At 33.9% G+C, this 20,664-nt stretch overlaps 1 protein-coding gene across 7 annotated transcripts in view; it reads left to right on the plus strand.

Moving 5' to 3' along the window:
• The window catches only part of LOC118744137 (angiotensin-converting enzyme), a 391,082-nt gene extending 370,578 nt beyond the window's left edge, over positions 1-20,504 (plus strand). For 6 of the 7 annotated variants that reach the window (XM_036476890.1, XM_036476896.1, XM_036476889.1 and 3 more), the window contains 6 exons: positions 17,433-18,000; positions 18,065-18,759; positions 19,388-19,605; positions 19,833-19,955; positions 20,014-20,192; positions 20,279-20,504. In XM_036476890.1, the coding sequence (XP_036332783.1) occupies positions 17,433-18,000; positions 18,065-18,759; positions 19,388-19,605; positions 19,833-19,955; positions 20,014-20,192; positions 20,279-20,289 (1,794 nt within the window). In that variant the 3' untranslated portion in view covers positions 20,290-20,504. Of the gene's footprint in view, positions 1-9,316; positions 9,447-17,432; positions 18,001-18,064; positions 18,760-19,387; positions 19,606-19,832; positions 19,956-20,013; positions 20,193-20,278 lie in introns of those variants that run through there. The other variant, XM_036476897.1, reaches the window with a different exon arrangement.
• Positions 20,505-20,664: the final 160 nt, after the last annotated feature.

Genomic DNA, 20,664 nt, shown 5'->3' on the forward strand with positions numbered 1-20,664 from the left:
CCGATTGCTCGTTTAGGAGGTAAAAGGGATTACTCCCCCTCCTAGGACATCCAATGTTAAAGGGAGTACACAAAATTACATGCTTATACACAGAAGCATAGGGAGCAATGGGGAGTATTCGTATACTCCCAAGGGAGTACTCACCGAGCAATCGTACGATACTCCCAAGTTCTACTGGGTTCATACTTACATACATATGTATTTCTTATTGAAAAAATAAAATCAGGAAACAATCAAATAAATTGGAGAGCCAATCTGGCTCTTAAACTTATAAATGATTGTATTATTTAACTCAAAATATATTTCAGATTACGGGGCCAGCAATTAAGGTGTCTAAGTTCTAGCGTTGCAATCTTGCCCCGCCCAGATATTTTACTGGGTACAGCCGGAAATTTTTCAAGTCGTGAATCGTTTGGTCCACTCTCAGGGGAATGCAAGTTAAATAACTTTTCCAGGAAATCATCCACGCCACACTTATCTTGTGGATTGCATAAAAGTATATATGCATGTATGTATAATGTTTGAGTTTGTCATTACTGTTCGATATCCGTTTTCTAATTTTAGTTAATAATGTAATAAGTATTATTTATGTTTTTTCTGTTTTTGTAATAATCAGCTTAAATCTTGTATTTATGTGCATAAGTATGTATATATGTATATTATTAAAAAATTAAATAAAAGCATTGCGTAAAAAACAAAATCTTTTTCGCTTATGTAAAATGCTCGTTATGGAGAAATGTGGGAGTAGTCTTCCATTACTCCATGAGGAGGAATTCGGGGGTTTAGAGACGCTCTTTTATTACTCGTACAGGAGGCTTCCGGGATGACTCTTATGGGAGCACTCCCTTACTACTCGTTCGGGAGGAATGTGGGATGTTTTCGATGTGCACTCCCTTGATGTCTTTTTGGGAGGTTTCTGGGAGGTAACTAAGGGAGTACTCCCGCATTGCTCCATTAGGAGGTTTGTGGGATGATATTTCTGTGTGTGCTCCCCGATTGCTGGTTTAGGAGGTAAAAGGGATTACTCCCCCTCCCAGGACATCCAATGTTAAAGGGAGTATACAAAATTACATGATTATACACAGAAGCATAGGGAGCAATGGGGAGTATTCGTATACTCCCAAGAGAGTACTCACCGAGCAATCGGACGATGCTCCCAAGTTCTACTGGGAGGGGCGCAGCAATACATACGTACATACATATGTATGTTTGTACATATGTGAACAGGAAAAATATTTTTGGATATTCATACAAAAAATTGTCATTTATTTCAATTCAATTTATTTTCACTTTGAATACTCTAATGTCGACACATATATTAGAACAGGTATTCACTCAAATTCCAAAAAATTTTAGGCCAAAATCATTCATTCGTTTTGTATATGAATAATTCATAAGTCGTTTTGAATGAATTCATGCAGCCCTCTATTTCATACCAATAATTGCATGAAAAATTATATTTTTTGGCCTCATTTGATTAAAAGGAAAAAATATTTCACATAATTTTATTTATTTGCAACAGCTAACGACCGACGCACGCGATCTTTCTGCTTAGTGTTCGCGTTAGCGTTGCCAAATTTTGTCTATGTGGACGGCTGCATAACTGCTACAAGTAGCAAACTATTTTGGGGGTGTTAAAAAGTGTTTAGTTGTTTTTTATTTCTGTGGCACAAACGATTATACTATCCTCTTAACTTATTTTTCTCTGTAAAATACAAGCATATGTACATACATAAATAAATACGTACATATACATATAAATATGCATGTTATGTATGTATATACATATTTACGTATATGCCTTTAAAGGATATTGTATTAAATAACCTATGCTTATGTTTATAAATAAATATTATTTTTTTTTGCGTTCTCTGGTTGCACCACGCTCGCTGTGAGTCCGTGCAGCACGCGACATGAAACCAAACGCACCAGTGGCAGGAGCGAAGAAAAGTAATAACTAGCGACTCCGTGCAAGTTTCTGTGTTTTTTTTTTTATTTTTAATAAAAAATGGAGCGATTTTATAGTCAAAATTTTCGGCTGCGGCGCTTTTTTCATAATAATCGATGCTTCGGAAAATAATGATCATTTCAAGGCGAATTTATATAAGGTGGTGTTACTAGATCAGCTGATTTTGTGTATGTGTTTCGCCCCACGGCTTGTAATGTCAAATTGAAAAATTTTGTTTGAATTTCCACACACACACTTACAGATTTTGGCAGTTTATGCCGCCAAAGCAAAAACAAAATACATCTAAATTTTTGTTTTTGCTCTCCTGCTATCACCTTATATTAATTCGCCTTGGATCATTTCTATTAAAATCAATACTTCGCATGCGACTCTTTTTTTTTTGTAAGACAGTATTTCAATATAAAGTGAAAGTATTCAATAAAAAACACCGCGACTTTTTTTTACTAATATCATCATCTGCCAGCACCAACATCTGTGTTCATTTCCAACACTTCCATGTAATTAATGAAATTTGTATGGCGAATTGTGCAACTTTAAAAGTTAATATTTTTAAGTAGAAGCCTCCGCGCTCTTGGCTTTTCACTTTTAGAATCGGAAAAAGCTCCTCGTCATGCCCTAATTTTTATTTTTTTTTTCAAATTTGGGCCCAATTTAAGGAAATTTTTCCCGAAGTACGTCCTATAAAAGCCCTTCTGGAAGGCCTTCCATGAGTAGGGATGTTCCGATACAAGTAAATACGAGTACGTACTTGATACTTTTGTTTCGATACCAACTACTTTTTTTACTCGAATCATTGTTTCGATTCATACTTGGTATCGAAAGAAAAGTACTTGTATCGAATCGATTTGAGCAAGTGCCATATCTTGTCAGCGTCGTTTTTATGAAAAATAATTGCTTTAAGCAATGACACCGCCAAAACCTAAAGTATGGACATATTTTTACAAAATTACTGATACCACAGCAAAGTGCAAGCAATGCTTTAAAACCGTAAAGTTTTGTGGGAACCTTTCAAAGGTTGAAATTGTTGTCTAACATGTCTATTCTGCGCTGGTAACATAAATTGTGTAACCGGTAATTAAAGTGTCTGTCAATTTTTAAACCTTTTTCGCATTATGTGCGCTCTTGTAACCGGTAAATTTGGTTACCATCTCATGAGCTGGTAACAAAATATTGCCCCATGAAATATGCAATACAAGAATTTCCACAAATCTCCATAGCTGAATTGCTGAATATTTTCACTGCATTACCAACGTACCTAGAATCGCGGTGACAAGAAGTGGTAACATTTTTTGGTAATACAATTTTCCGGTCAGAAAATCTTCGGTAACGTAATAACAGAATAGACCTGTTAGTAATGAATAAATATACATATCGTTACTAATGACGAAATATACATATCGACACCTTAGTGGAAGGTCGATCTATCTCGGCAGCCAGTTCGAAAACGCCCTCCGAAAACTTTTCAAGAACACCCTATTTCAGACAGAAATTGAAAAACGCCCTATCTCAGAAAACTTTTCAAGGACACCCTATTTCAGAATTTGGTTCAAAAACGTCCTATCTCTGAAATATATTACATACATATATTGAAAAAATGTTGAGATAGGGCATTTTTGAACCGAATTATAAAATAGGATGTTCTTGTAAAGTTTTCAGAGATTGGGCATTTTTCAATCAATTTCTGAAATAGGCCGTTTTTAAAAAGGCTTCTGAGTTAGGGAGTTTTCGAACTGGCTGCCGGGATAGGTCGGTCTCCCACTCACTGTATTGTAAATCTTACTAATATTATAAATGTGAAAGATTGTATGTTTGGATGTTTGGGAAATCATCACGCGGAAACGACTGAACGGATTTGCATGGAATTTGGTACGCAGATAGCTTATGGGCCACATTGGTTAATAGGCTATTCTTTAAGAGTTGCCACCTGTTAAAAAAGTTTAATTTATTTAATATGCGGGAACGACTGAATAGATTTGCATGAAAATTTTCACACAGATAGCTTATAACCTAGATTGGAAAATAGGCTACTTTTCTTAAGAGTTGCCACCTGTTAAAAAAGTTTCATTAAAATAATACGCGGAAACGACTGAATGGATTTGCATGAAATTTTGCAAGCAGATAGCTTATGACCTATAGTGGAAAATAGGAGCATCTTTTGGAAGAGTTGCCACCTGTTAAAAAAGTTTAATTGAATTAATACGCGGAAACGACTAAACGGATTTGCATGAAATTTTGCACACAGATAGCTTAAGAGTTAGAAATGTTTAATTTAATTAATACGCGGAAATTAGTGAACTGATTTGCATGGAAGTTTTCACACAGATAGCGTATGAGCTAGGTTGAAAAATAGGCTTCTTTTTTAAGAGTTACCACCTGCTAAAAAAGCTTAATTAAATTAATACGCGGAAAAGTCTGAACGGGTTTGCATGAAATTTTGCAACCAGATAGCTTATGACCTACAGTGAAAAATTGGCTAATTTTTTGGAAGAGTTACCACCTGTTAAAAAAGTTTTAATTAAATTAATACGCGGAAACGACTGAACAGATTTGCATGACATTTCGCACAGAGATAGCTTATGACCTATGTTGGAAAATAGGCTACTATTTTAAGAGTTATCACGTATAAGGAAAGTTTAATTAAATTAATACGCGTAAATGACTGGACTGATTTGCATGAAAGTTTGCACACAGATAGCTTATGACCTAGACTGGAAAATAGGCTACTTTTTTAAGAATTGCCACCTATTTGAAAATGAAATTTTGGTCAAAGATGGTTTATGACCTGGATTGAAAAATAGGCTACTTCCTTAACCGGTTTTCCGATCAGAACGAAATTTAGTACCCTTACTACGGATTTCGGAAAGATGGTCTTAGACTGAAAGTAAGTCCGATAACTCAAGGCCCCTCCCATATAAATTGGAATTTTCATATTACATACATATCTCTGGAAGTATTTGTGGGAGAGAACTGAAGCTTGGTATAGTGATATGTATGTGAAATCAATGATGGCATTAATCGATTAATGTTTTAATCAGTTAGTTAATTCGATTAAATTCAATCTGATTACAGTTAATGATGATTCATTTTAATCTGACTAAACAGTTAATCGTAACCGCGATTAAAAAATAAATTTTTAATCGTTATCTCTTAATTTGATCAAGTAGGTTTGGTGATTAATTAAGTTATGCTGGAATTTCCCTGTGCACACAAAGCAAGTTAATCCGGTATGGCTAAATCAGGTTTTCTCATCAATCTAAGCAATTTGGTGTGCATTTTAATTAAGATATATACCAACAAACGTTTTACAAACTAGGTTTGTAAAAGTTCACAGTTTATGTATTACTAATGACAATAATTATACTTTTTTTATATTATGTGCTTTTTATAAACGTAAAACACACAATAATTACTATAACTGGTGTTTGGTTTCAAACTCGGACAAACTAAACAAATTAATTAGATTTTATTTTTAATTGGATTAACGATTAATGTTTTAAATTAATTAAACGTAATCGCAGCCAGCGATTAACGATTAAAAAAATGTTATCATTAATCGTACAGTTGATTACGACTAATTAATGTTAATCGTCAAACGCGATTAACATTTTAATCGTTAATGTGTAGTCGTTAATCATATTATTAATTAATTAATTAAACACTGTGTGAAATCATGTTCATATTCACGGAAAAAATGGGCGTGTTTGGAAAAGAGGCGTAGCACCTCCCATACTGACTGAAAGTTTCATATTGCATATCTCTTCAAATGTTTGCGGTAAAGCACTCAAGCTTGGTACGAAAATGTATGTGAAACAAATACCATACTCATGGAGAAAAATTAGAGTTATTGGAAAAGGTGGTGTGGCAACTCCCATGCAAATTGATTTTTCTATGCTGCATATCTCTGGAGGTGTTTATTGCAGTGGACTGGAACTTGGCACCGAGATGTGTATACAAAATTAATTCCATACTCATGGAGAAGAATTTGCGTTATTCGAAAAGGGGACATGGTTCCTGCCGTACAAATTTACTGTTTTATACTGCTTATCTCTAGAGGTGTTCATGGTAGAGTACTGGGACTTGGTACTGGGGTATGTAAAATCAATTCTAAATTCATGGAAGAAGATTAGGGTTATAAGAAAAAGGGGCGTGGCACTTCCAGTACAAATTTACTTTTTCTTGTCACATATCCCTGGAAGTGTTTGTGGAAGAATACTGGAACTTGGTATGGAGTTGTGTACACAAAATGTATCAATTGCTCATGGAAAAAATGTGAGTTATTAAAAGAGGAGGCATGTCGCTTCCCATACATACTAAAAACTTCTTAATACATATCTCTGGAAGGATAGAAAATCTCTCGAAGTATTTTAAATTTGTTATGGAGATTTATTTTATAAGTGCCGTACTGACAGAATAAATTTCATTAAATGGAAAAGGGAGAGCCGGGTTCGGCCTTGTAATCTAAAGCTCTCTTGAGGCATTTGCTACAGTAATGAGAAGTGGTATTTTATCAAGGCCAGGTTACAAATTTTGAGTTGGAAATATTAGAACCCACCGTGGCATCTCCAAGAAGGTTACACGTTCACGCGCCGTATACCTGGAACCATTTTAAGGTAAACTTAGAGGGATTGATATCTTTCGTATGCCTAGCGCGCAGACGAGATTTTATAACTTCATAGTTTTAAACGGCCTAAATACCTTAACTCGCTTAAAAAATAAAGAGCTATAACGAAATGGGCACAGAAATAAAATCTAACATCATCAAATTATTTTTCATATTTGTATAAAAGCGCGGGGTGAAAGCCGCGGGTATAAGCTAGTACAATATAAATTGCTATTTATTTTTCGTTCATATCCAACAAAATAATACAAATAAAAAATTAAAAGTGTTTAAAGTCATGTGTCGCTATGCATCGTTATTTTTCGGATTTTGCGTGAAAAATGCATAACGCAAAAGGTATGTCACAAAAAAACGCCGGAAAATCACTTTCACTTTTTTGCATATAAAAGGATGAAAGATTATCGATATAAGTAGGTATCGATACTTTCGGTTTACTCATACAAGTAGTATCGAAATAACGATTTGAGTAAACTCATTTATGTAGGTATCGATAATTTGATGGTATCGGAACGTCCCTATCCATGGGTAGCGATAGAAGAAGCCCTTCAATTTGTGCCATTTCATACATAAAAAGAAAGGAGAAAGGAATGTAGAGTGGAAGGCCTCTTCTTCCTTCTCCTTTCTTTTTTGTATGGAATGGCACAAATTGAGGGATTCTTCTTTCGCTACCCATGGAATGCCCTCCAGAAGGGATTTTATAGGACGTACGTTATAAGGCCTTTTGGAGGACTTCTTTTATAGTTCCTTCTTTAATTTATAAAAATCATACATCTTTTAAGTATTTTATATAAAATATGTGTTATTGCAGCTTAAAATGTTTATTGAAATTCATTTGTAATGCTAAATATTATAAATTTATGCATTCGCATGAATTGTAAATGGATAAGGCCTTCTAGAAGGCATGCAAGGAAGCACTTTTTTCAGCCATTCTTGGCTAGGCCTCTTAGAATGTCTTTACTTAAGAACGCCTACCTAAATTATCTTCTGGGCTGAGTATGTATGTAAAATCGAGAAAAATCATATCGTAAGCATATGTTCGCACACATACGTACATGCTACAGACTGTGGGGCATATTCAGAGCCAAATTAATGTCGACTGTAAAGTTAGGGCGGACCTCCATAGCATGCGTAACCGTATGCGTGCGATTGACATTTAGAGCGCGGTTACCCACGAATGTGTACGTAGCATCCCTGTGCGGAAAATCTCTAGTTCTGAACTGGTGCGCTTCTAGTACATTTAGACCCAGTACTGGCTCGCGATAAATCTCTTTTGCATGCAAGCAACTGGCGAATTTAACATGGCGATGTCCTAGGAAATGTCAATTGCCCCCAGCTGCATCCCTTTTTCGATAGTTCCGAAACAGTTCAAAAATCGACAGACGAAAGAAAAAAGTATCATGATTTTTCAATCTTTTTTGTTCATCCGTGGCGCGATTTTAAGTTATTTTGGAAGAAATGTGTTTTTAATTTGAAATTAAATTCGTTTGAATGAATAAATGTACGTTAAATACCTTTAGCTGTAGCTGAGTTTGCAGAGGTGCTCGCTGTTATTTCTTATATTCCAGACGGTCCCAAGATGTTGAAATGTTAACACAAATTTTAGTTTTGTATTACCAAGCTATGAAAAGGCATCTGCGAAGCACAGAATAGAAGCGTATTTGAACGAAAAAGCCGCCGAACACATATCTATGTAAAGTAAACAAGCCCCCCGCTGCATCCCTTATTCGATAGTTCCGAACTAGTTCTAAATTCGCCAGATGAGATCTAGTTCGTTCTGCATTCCCTTTTCTATAGTTCCGAACCATTTCTAAATTCGTCACTTTAGATATAGATTTCTAGTGAAAAAACTGAAAAAAAATAATTTTTTAAAGGTACCACTTTTCGCCAATTTTGGACTGGGGGGATCTAGTTCCTATCGGACTGGTTCCTTTTTGGCGATAAAGACCTAGTACGGAACTAGAAATTTGATTCACCAGTCCGCGGTTTCCCTGCAGTGATAGCGTAGAAGTGCGTACAAAAATATCAAGTTTGCTGTTGATAGAGAGAGAGAGAGGCAACGTCTACGTCACGGTCATGCGGTGGTGAGTTTTTGTTACAACGCAGATCACATAAGATAGATCGTGTCAGCTGACACGTTCTCCAAAGTCAAAATTCATACAACTCTCTTACGTTTTCGTTCGTTGTCTGCAAGTGCTGCCATACAAATTTTTATACATATTCAATTTTTCGGTCAAATGAAAGCATACGTATTCTATGGAGATCCGCCTTAAGTTTCAACTTTTTTACATAATTTTCAATTAAATATCTGTTAAAATAGCTGCAACTAACTTTAGAGCTGACTTTATTTTGAATATGAATATGCCTCATTATGTTTAAATTCGAATTCAGATTTTAAATGGAAGCTTATGTGTGAGACTTCCTTCTTATGTTAATTACTTTTACAATATGTACAACAAACTAACGACATTATCGTTGAACAAACATAGATAGGAATTTAATTATAGTGTCATCTTATGTCGATTGGGAATTCAATGAGATCGAATATATTTAATATTCTATTTGAGTTTTTAAATGGGATCTTTTGTGAGAGATTTTTGTAGTTTTAGTGATAATTACTTTTACAATACAGCGAACTATATGTCATCATCGTTGAGCATAGATAAGAATTTAATTATTGTCTCATGTTATTTCATTTGGGAATTCAATGAGGTCGAATATATTTAAAGTCGCCGAAGTATGAATGATCAGTTGGATTTTAAACGTTGTGATTGAATCTCCTGAAAATAATTGTCGCAAAAACGGAAAATGCGTTGGCAAATTTTAAGCTTTGTGTTAATTTATTTTACCGCTTCTATCAGCGTAAGTGAATGCGTAGCGTGCGAAATATGAAATCAAACATTGGAAATAGATCACGGCGACAACCTCTTATGTGACATTAGGGATGTTAATTTTTCGGCTTTTTTTCCCGGCGATCCCGGACTTTTCGGAATTACGTTGTCACAATCCTGGGATCCCAGGATTAGTCCCGGGATTTAAATATTCATTTCTTTTCAACATCTTGAATCTAAATAATTGCTTCTATATTGTTTGAAAAGCTCTCCTACCATGAAATAAATAATAAATAAATGGGTTTGAAACCTACTTTTTAGTTGGCTTTTTTATTTTTTCTCTGACCGCAGGATTTATTTTGAAGGACTTTGTAATTTCAAAGATATGGTCAATTCCAAAAATTATTCAAAAAATATGGGTAACAAATGCAATAGGAAATATCTTTAGAATTTAAAAAATTTAAATTTTTTGGATTCACAAAGACGAATAGTTAGTTGTTAAGCTGACAAAGTTTGAAGAACGAAATTCGAGGATGTTATCGAGTTTATATAAGCCCTTAACATATAATTTTTTTAAAAACAAATATTGCGAAATTTCAAGGATAAAATTATAAAATGACATTTTCAATATTTACCAGCCCTTCTGTACCAGAAACCAGTGATCGGACTTAGAAAAATTCTGTGTGTTAGAATCTGGAAAAAAATGTGGTAGACTTCAAGAAAAAGTGGTACATCTCGGGTCTTGGATCAAACTTTGTACAAAAATTAAAGAAATTCTGTAAGGTTTTACCTAAATTGCAATCTTTGTAATAAGATAATAAAAATACAAATTAATTTTAGTATAACAATGTGCAAGATTGAAGTTGCTAAAAATTGCATTGAGTTTTGGCAATTTTTTTCCTTGACAGGGTAAAGCGGTTCCTTCCATATCTAGATATTTTTCGAACATAATTTTTTTTGCAGCCTTACGGAGTGATGCCAGCGTTTCATTTTATCACATCACGATGTAGCGAACAAATGTGGCACGTTACAGAAACCGCTACTTGGGATTTGCCAATTTTGACAATTCTCAAGTAAATATAAACAACGCCTCAGGAACTTTAGATGCACTGTAATTTGTTAATACTTTCACAAAATCGCCGTTTTTTAATATTCGCTATTAATTCTTTTTATAAATCATATATTTTAAAATTTAACATAATGAAACAACGTTTCCTGTCGAAAAATTTATTATTGAGAAAATTTACTATTTTCCAGTTTATTTTATCCTCCCATTCGGCTTTATTTACTTTTACTTGAGAATTTTCATCGCCGCCGGGAATGCGGAATCTTGTATTATATCATTCTTGTTGCCAAGATAAAAAAATAGAAGGTAGTTTCACTTCAAACTTTTTTGACGGTTACAGCCATTTTTGAAGTTTCATAAATTGTATTCATAAATTGTATTGTAGCGTTGCCACATTGGTATTAACAAAATATAATTGACGGTATTTTGGGATGGGAGTTTCTATAGTTTTTGATGGTTTTTAGTCTTTTCAGACAATCCTAAATAGTTAATTTTTGAAGTTTTAAAATGTGCAATAATTGTGATTAGAAGGTTTGCGTGGTAACAAGCAAATAGCGAATTACATTAATTCACCTAAGGAAACCTGGAAAGGAGAAGGAATGTCAGGGCCGTAAAGATTTACAATCCGTTTATAAAATATCTGAAATTTTTCTATTCATGTACTATGTATGTACATTGGACCAAAAAAGCTTCGGTTTTTTAAGCTGGTTTGCCATCTGAGGTGATTTAAAAAAAAAAATACTTTAAAAAATCTATTTTTATTCATAAAAAACTCAAGGAGGTATTTTCAAATCGGTCCAGCTGACGTAAATCTCAATATTTTTCCGAAATGTTTTGGTGAAGGTGTTAAAATATAATAGATTTTATAATTCTAATGGAAAAACACTACTGCTTTTTTTGTGTGGGGAGTGATATATGTAGTATAATGTACATATGTATGCAAATATACTTACATACGATTGAGTTTCTCCAAAACCTCTGAAATTGAGGAAATACATATATTGCTTTGAACAAACAAATCATACTTCCGGAAGATTTTCTTCCTTCACGTTACAAGCTTCTAACCACTTTTAATTAACGAGAAAATTTTAAAAATCTCGATCTGAAATCCGTGCACAAATTTATAAGATTCCTACAGCTTTCAAACGCGCAATTCTTTTTTGATTTTATTAAAGATGCTGAGTTTTCGTTTTAAAATCTGTTGCTTGAAATTTTTCAGCAGGCAGTCGAAATATATATATATTTTTTTGTGGCTGGTAGCTTGATTTTGATAGAGATGTCTGCCAGCAAAAGTCAAATGGCGGGAAAAATCATTGAATGAAACTACTTCCTTTTTTGTATCATGCTTGTTACCATATAGTGTTTACTGTTGGACAATTTTTGCTCTTAAAATTAAGAAAATTATGTCGAGAAAAAAAACTATGTACTCAAAAACGCGAATATGTGGTAGATTTCAGACCTTGTATGGTAAATGTGGGAGATCCTCAAAAAAGTGGCAGATCTACCACAATGTGGTAGAAGTCCCATCACTGCCAGAAACTTGAATCTGTTTAAATTCTACAGGATTTCCTCATTAATTTTATACCCATACTTCTTCTCTAGGCACATTTCTCTGAATTTTTTAAATCATTTTTGAATTACCGACGTCAGAGTGAAAAACTAAAAACGCAATTTGACTATATTTGGTCCATGGTTCCGCGAATATATTGATATTTGTATTTAAAATTTACTATCGCGCGGTGTTATATGTATAATGAGCTACACATTTATAAAAAATACTAATCATTAAATAAAAAAAGGAATATAGCCAATTCTGGTCAAGAAAAGGAGTTTATATTATTGCCATCAGTGCAAATTACAAATCCCGAAAAAAATCCGGGATTCCGGGACATTCCAATGTGACATACACACGCGTATATACATATATGGGGCGTTCTATACCCAAACGGACGGGGTTCACACTTCATGTGTTTGATTTGTTTCAAATTTTTAGGGTGTATGCATAAACATAAATCAAAAGTAAATATGAAACTTGAGCTTGATTAATACATTTTTAAAAACTTTACAGCACAAAAACACACACAAATCGATTTAATAGTTTTCAAAATATATTGAGAACGGGGCGAGGAACAAATTTGAAAAAAATCTCACACACACACATCAAAATTCTCTATGAAAAGAAATATTTTTAAATTATTAAAATTTGTTTTTCTTGGAACATTTTTCACATAAACATTTTTTGATAGAAAAAATTAGTTTTTGAAAATATGACATCTCAAAAAAATTAAAAAAACCACAATTTTTTTTATCAAAAAATTTGTGTGTGAAAAATTTTTCAAGTAAAAAAAAAATTTTAATATTTCTTTTCATAGAAAATTTTGATGTATGTGTGTGAGATTTTTTTCAAATTTTTTCCTCACACCGTTCTCGAGATATTTGGAAGACTATTCAATCGATTTGTTTTTGTTTTTGTGCCGTAAAGTTTTTAGAAATGTATTAATCAAGCTCAAATTTCATATTTATTTATTATTTATGTTTATGCATCAACTCTATAAATTTTAAACAAATCAAACACATGAAGTGTGAACCCCGTCCGTGTTCGTATGGAACGCCCCATATACATATGGGAAAATCTTTATGAGACGGGCACTTTTCAATTATAATTTTTTTTTTCAACATAGTAGCACAATTTTTTTTCATAAATGATCACTTATCAACCGAATTGAAGTACAGTATAACGCGTGTAACTAATATTTTTTAATTGCAACTCTATTTAAAACATATTTTCAAAATTGTTTTCTATTAGCCCGGTCAAGTTAGATTTTCATGGTTGCAGTAACTCGCATAAAGCTCAAAATTGGTACGAATGTTACGAATGTTTTTATAAATAAAACGTGAAAAGTCCTTATCGATCCCAGATCTGTAAAAAAAACATATTCAAGGTCAAAAGTCCATAAATTGATGTTTATAATTTTGCAGACAACCGTAAGGTTTATCATAAAAATAGGTAAGACAAAAGTGTAGATCATGCAATTTTCTCTAAAACCCGTTATAACACTTTTTTGTCCTAAGAGTCACCATTTCTGGGATATAACGACTCAATCGACATCTATTTTATAAAAATTCGTTTAACTTATAAAATACTTTGAATTGATGTTAATTTTTTCACAGGTGGTAGTATAAAAAATTCTGTCTGTATGGCAGGTACCACGGGCCTTTCCCAAGAACCCACATTTTTTCCATGGTTATAGAATTGATTTCATATATCTCCATACCAAGTTCCAGTACTCTACCACAATACTTCCAGAGGTATGCAGTATGTAAAATTCAGTTTCAATGGGGGGTGCCATGCCCCTTTGTTTAGTCGGGATAAAAGCTACCCTATCTTTTAAGTTGAGCTAAATGCCACCAGTTTTCTAAATTTCATTAAGATCGGTTGAGTAGTTAAAGCGTGAAAGCGTAACAAATAAACCTTTCGCATTTATATCAGTAAAGATTATCCAGTACTGAAAAAGTAAAATAATTTTTAGAGGTGAGCATTTTTCACACAGACCCAGATTCACAAACCCAAAATATTATACCAGGGCTTATGAATTTTTTCGCCCTTGATTGGTTGTGCTCAACGAAAAACCAATATCAGGTAAAAAATTACGCACTGATCACGCGTTTTCTCAAGAAGATTTTGCAGCAATGAAAAGTAGCACATTGTCCTTTAACCTAGGATTCTTCTTCTGAAGAATTGAAAAAGTATATTTTATACCCAAAAATGTAAAATAAGTATCGCTCAACGACTACCACAAGAAAATTCACGTTTTTATAAAATACGCGAAATTCAGTTACAGTTGTGAGCAGCATTTTTTTATCGCATTTGGTAACTGGCACATTTGTTGAATACCTGTCATTTTATTCCACAGAACCTACAAAATGTCTGAAAACCCCGAGCTTAATAAATAAATAAATTTTGTGCGAGTTGCATTAGAAATTTCCTGATTTTTTCGATTTTAGCAAGTAAACTGGTCATTTAAACCGTTAGTTTTGTTTTTAATAACTACCCTGAAAGAACAGTGACTATCATTTGACAAATCATTTGAGTGGCAAGACTGATAAAGATTTCTGTCACTGGCTACCTACACGTTTCTATCAAATTCTAAAGGGCAGTGTGAAAAATCTGATGTAAACATTTGTGTTCCGTCTTCCTCCGACTTATGGCATTATTTAGTTGTCTCTTTTTAACCAACGCAAAATTTGTATATGTGTTAGTAAGGTAAATGAGAATGTGTTAGTTTCCATCACACAATTCTTGTAGGGTATTTATTGATATTTACACATATACATAAGTATTGTTAACGAAGGTATACCCACCCAGCATTTTCTGAAATTATTGATCATATTCGAATCTTTTTTGAGTCCTCTCCGCGATTAAAATAATCATAAATGCGCTCATATTCTGATCATAAAAGACTCTTTTGTCATTAGAAAGTGGTACCCTGGCCGCGACTCTTCTTGACGAGTCTTTTACTTCCCACTTTTCTGACCATTTTTGACACTTTTTCGAGTCGTATTTACAATCATTTCTGAGTCTCGTGCGAATAACTTTTCAGGCGTATTTCTAAACACTTTCGAGTCTTCCTCGAGTAATTAATAAGCTCTATTTCTAATCGTTTTCGAGTCTTTTACTAGTCATTTTTCAGTTGCATTTCTAATCTTTTGAGAGTCATTTTTTAGGCCTATTTGTAAGCTTTTGTGAGCCTTTTTCGAGTCATTTTTCAGTTGTAACTCAAATCACTTGCGACTCTTTTCCCAGTCATTTTTTAGTCGTATTTCTAAACATTTTCGAGTCTTTTTCAAGTCCTTTTCAGTCTATTTTCAAATCGTTTGTTAATTTAACATTAAATTAATTTATAATTAGCAAATCAGCATACATATTTTATTGAGTTCAAAAACGCGATAATGAAATAACAAAATTTTTTTTTAAGAAATCCATTATTAGAGTTGAAGGTCCATTATTAGAGTTAAAAGCATTGTGAAAAAGTTTTGGCACAGAGAACTTTTCACCATGTATGCAAGGTTTTTTATTCTAATTTGTTTTCGCAATCTTTTTATAAAAACATAGCTCATATTACAACAAAAATATAAAATTAAACTTTCAAAACTTTGTGCATAACTCAGGAAAATTCTACAAATTTGAAACTTTTTAAATAGATTTTGTAATAAATCGCGTTGATGTGGCATTTTTTTCGCAGAGTGTCTTCCATACAAAGTATGCTCACCATTTTTTATACGGAAGACACGTCAGAAAAAAATTGGTAAATGTGTATAAAAGTTAAAAATACTTAAATTAAAAAATCCATTTTATCTATTGCGCGAGTTCTTCGCCGTTTTTTCTTCCAGTGATCTCGTTAGTTTTCGTTTTGCTAACCTGTCTTTAGCATGCACAAAATGCTTTTGTAGCACACCGTTCATTTCTTGATCTGTGCTTTTGTATTTTAGATGGCAAATATCTAAGATGACAAATATTAATTTTGTTTTGTCAAAATATGGGTACATCGCCGCACAAAACTATTGGCCCAGGGAATTTTTCATAATGCAAGAAAAATTTATAAAAAAAATTGCGTTGTTTTTTCTCGCAGTTTCTTCCATGTTCGAAATTTTTTTTGTATGGAAGAAACTGCGTGAAAAAAATGGCAAAAACCATTGCGATTTTTTGGAAATTTCAAATTTACATTTCTTTACCTACTAAAATTGAATGGGTTAAACAATTGCATACTTAGAATTTTTCTAGAGATATTAACTAAATTTTTAAAAGTTGAAAATATGTATGCAATTTTATTGACTTTTTCTGAGTTTTCCGCAAAATTTAGAGACTTGGTTTTCTGCTTTTTGTTGTTGCATGAACTATATTTTTATAAAAATTTAGCGGAAAAACTTAAATTAAAAAATTTAGATGTATTGTGCAACGATTTCACGTCATCCCTTGCCAATTTTGGTTTGGAGACAACCGGTTTCGGCGTTATGTCATCTACAGTGTCTTCTTCGAAATATAACACTGAAGATGCATAACGCCAAAACCGGTTTGACTCTAAACCAAAAATTGACTAGGGATGACGGAAAATCGTTTAACAATACGTCATATTCCTACCCTGTCGAAAAAAAACAACCAAAACTAAAATTTTCCACATATTGTGAAAAATTCCCTGTGCCGATAATTTTGTGCGACACTGTACCTACTTTTAATCGTTGTTATTAGAAAGAACTTTTCGGCGCTTGGCTTAGTGCGGGTCCCCTTCCAGCTGTAAGCAGAAGCCAATTCGTCACAAAATACTTTTCGGACTGCGGTTCTTAGAAATTTTGCGGGTCCGTCACCGCCTGTTTTTGCTATGAATTCTTTCTGAAATTTTTTATAAAAATACATGTATAACCATATTCATATAAAAAGTTAAATAAAAAACATACAAATTGCTTAAGAGTGCCTTCATTGTGTTGTATCTCGCTATCCAATTTTTCTAAACCAGCAATAGCGGCCAAAGGAAGTTTTAGTTTTGTTTGTTTTGACATAGGCTTAAAAAATTATGCTGTTAGAAGCAAAAGCAGCTGAAACAAATGTTTGTTTAAACAAGCAAAGAAAAAAGCACATTTCAATCCCCAGAATGATCAATTTGTGATTGCCCTTTTTTTTTTAAATATATTTTCAATAAATCATTTTTCAAGCGTAAGCGTGAGTCATTTTCGGGTCTTTTTTTAATCGCGGAAGCGATTAATCAGTTTTTAATCATCAGAAGTGATCGAAGAAGACTCATAAAGGTGATTTTTATTAAAGTAATCTTCCAAATGCTATGTGGGTAGAAACCGCACTTGGCAGTGTAGCTGCTTTGTGGTGGCAACAATATGCCAGTACGCAAAATGTCCCCGTCTCAAAAGATTTCCCCATATGTGCACTTATGCTCATTGCAGATTACACTAGGAGCTGCAATCAACCAATTGGATGCCAAAAAGTTCATCGCTGATGCCAGCTCGCGTTATTACAAGCTATACAATCAAATTGCTGAGGAAACGTATACCTCCTTAGATGATGAGGATTTCGAAACAATTTTCTCCAAACTGACTACCGTAAAGAGAATTGCTGCTGAACTAGTTAAAATCTCCGAAGAGGCTGGGGAATTTGATTTGGAGAATATTTCCGACGAGGAAGTTAAAGCAGCGTTGCAAAATCTTCGTAGGGCTGGCGGACTTTTTGTCTTAGGAGAGGATTACTTCTCGTCGGTGCTGATAAACTTTGCAGCTCTTAAAGAACTTTCAACAGATAGAGATATTGAACCTTATTTGGGCGGCGCTAATATGCCTGATCAAGACGGTAGTCCTCTGGCCTACTATCCTGATATTCAAAAGATTTTTCAGCAAAGCAATGATTCAGGGGAACTGAAATATTATTGGGAGTCTTGGCGAGAAAAGAATCTGGTGTGGTCTTCTGTAAATTTTTATACCATCGTTGAAGCTTTCCAAAAATCTGCCAAGATCTTAGGTAGTTTTCCCTATACACCGCGCTCATATTCTCGAAATTATGTTATTATTTTTTATACATGCAGATATCCCGGTGCTTGAGTTCTGGTTTCGCTGCTACAACAATAAAGAATTTTTGCAAGAGATGGACAAAGTGATGGAAGAAATTAAACCAGCATATAAGCAGCTACACGCATTCGTTAGAAGAGAGCTCTATACAAAGTATGGGGCAGAGGTTGTCAACCCTAGAGGGCCAATTCCAGACCATTTATTCCAACAAGTACGTGAGCAAGCGTGGCAGGCCAGCAGTGTTATCGAACCGTATTTTCCAAAGAAAACCCTTCCACCCTATGACAGCTTTGTCCAACATTTCGACCCAAAAGAAATAATAGACACAGCAGGAACCTTCTATACATCTCTTGGTTTCAAAGAGTTGCCGAGCACGTTTTATCAACAACAATTGAAAGAGCAAGACGAAAGTGCTGAGAGTGGGGATTGCAGAGCTGACATTTTCGATTTGACCCCACATGTTTACATGAAGTACTGCAAGAAAGTGGATTTCAGAAAGTTTTTGCAGAATCACGGATATTTAGGACGGGTTCATTACGCTAAAGAAAAGGATAATCTACCATCGTACTTCTTCAGCTCTTATGATTTGGAGTACCCAGTGGGGGAAGCTGTTATTTTATCAGCGTCAACTCCAAAACATCTTCAAACTATCGGACTTTCCAAAGATTTTCAGTTTTCAGATCCCGTTTTAATGAATCGCCTTTTCAGAATGGTAGGTTTACAGCCAGTTTCACGAAAGCGATTTAAGTGAATAATTTTTATTTTAATTTAATATGAAAACTGACAGAAAAAATCCTTTTTCACTTAAATTGTTTTCGTGAAATCGACAGTTATTATTAGATATGTTAGTAGGTATATATTTTTTGAAGATTCAATAATGCAGATTATTCTACGCCGCAACTCCGTCGCGAATGTATACAGAAGGATTATATTTGCCTCATAAACTAAGCCGCTAATCAGCTGACTTTGATAAAATGCCCTCCGTTCAGAAATGCATCAAGCCAGAGCATCAGTCTTTTTTACTTCTAAAATATAAGTGATAGAAATATGTCATTTGCGCAACTAAGCTCCAATACGGTATTTAACCGTGGTTGTGTATAGAAATAAAAGAGGAGATGCTGTGGCTTGATGCATTTCTGAACAGATACATACTTTTTTAAGTCAATAAATTTATTTCATTTTAGAAACGTAAGAAAAGTTTTCTTAATAATAAATAATAGTAAAGCAATTGGATGTATCAAAATAGACGTAGTTCATTAGTTTAATATAGTGAAAGGGCTTGAATAATTGACCAAAAAATTTCCGATAATCTAAATATTATAAATTTTTCATTGCTTTAGGGCATTCACACTTTGCTCAACATTCCGTTGTACTTCGTACACACAAAAGTAATGAACGATCTGTTTAATGGTACAGTGGAAATTGAAAGGATAAACAAGCATTATTGGGAACTGATGGAAAAATATGCCGGCGTTGAGCCACCTTCAGATAGGTCCGAAAATGCTATAGATTTCCCTTATAGTTTTTATATGGATATGGAGCAAAACCATCAAACCAAGTATGTATTGGTGTGCATTTAGTTATGCCGCTTGTATGTATGTACAGTATGCCCTCGATAAAAACAACACGTAAAAATTCGGGCAATAACCGAGTCACAAAAAGTTGATCATGAAAGGAAATTTCAACCTAAAAAAGATGCAATTACCGCGTGACTAATGGCTGTGGCTTTAACAGAGGGCGTACTGTATATACAAATATATTGTATTTAGAAATTTTATTCAACAGAAAGTTCGTGTCCGAAGTTCTGGGATACCAATTTTACCGTGCGTTTTGCCGAGCGAGTCAACACAGAGGTTCTTTACATAACTGCGACTTTTACGACAATGTCGCAATCGGCGAAGCCCTGAAGTAAAAATGTCTCACTAATAATTCTTCATGAAATAACTCGATTTTCGCATACTTTTAGGACAATGATGTCTCTGGGTTCTTCAAAACCATTGCCCGAAACTCTGTCGAAGATGCTAGGTAACGAAAACCGACTTAGCGGTGACGCCCTACTTGATTATTATGCGCCTTTGTTGGACTGGTTGAAGACAAAAAATCGTGAATCGAATGTCAAAATCGGCTGGAATCCAAGTCAAAAAAGTAAGATTATTAGAATGTACGAAGTAGGGGTATTGTAGTTATGTGCATAACTTGGTATAAAAATTACAACTTTTCTCATATTCTAGAAATCCTTTAACCTACATTTGGAAGAATCTAACCATATTTAAATTTATGTGCACCTGTATGGATAAGAGATAAAAGTTATTGCTCCTGAAAAAGACGTAAGCAGACTATCATGGCAATTTGCATGGCAGAGAATAACAAAGAAACAAAATAGCTTCCATATAAATAAATAAAAATTTTGAAATCACATGTAGAAAGAAACATGTTGTTCACCTACCGTACTATGTATTCAAAAATCGGCTGACTTTGTTATCGTCCATTAAAGGATATGTATGTACATACATGTATATGTATGTGTCGCAGTCAAGATACGAAAAATACAAACATTTTAAATAGCATTTCCCTGCAAAAAATGCGACTAATCCGGGATGACTCCGGGAGCAATCGC

The sequence above is a fragment of the Rhagoletis pomonella genome, unplaced genomic scaffold (genome assembly GCF_013731165.1).
Source record: "Rhagoletis pomonella isolate Grant_MI unplaced genomic scaffold, Rhpom_1.0 Rhpom_scaffold_00008, whole genome shotgun sequence".
NCBI classification, from domain to species: Eukaryota; Metazoa; Arthropoda; class Insecta; order Diptera; family Tephritidae; genus Rhagoletis; species Rhagoletis pomonella.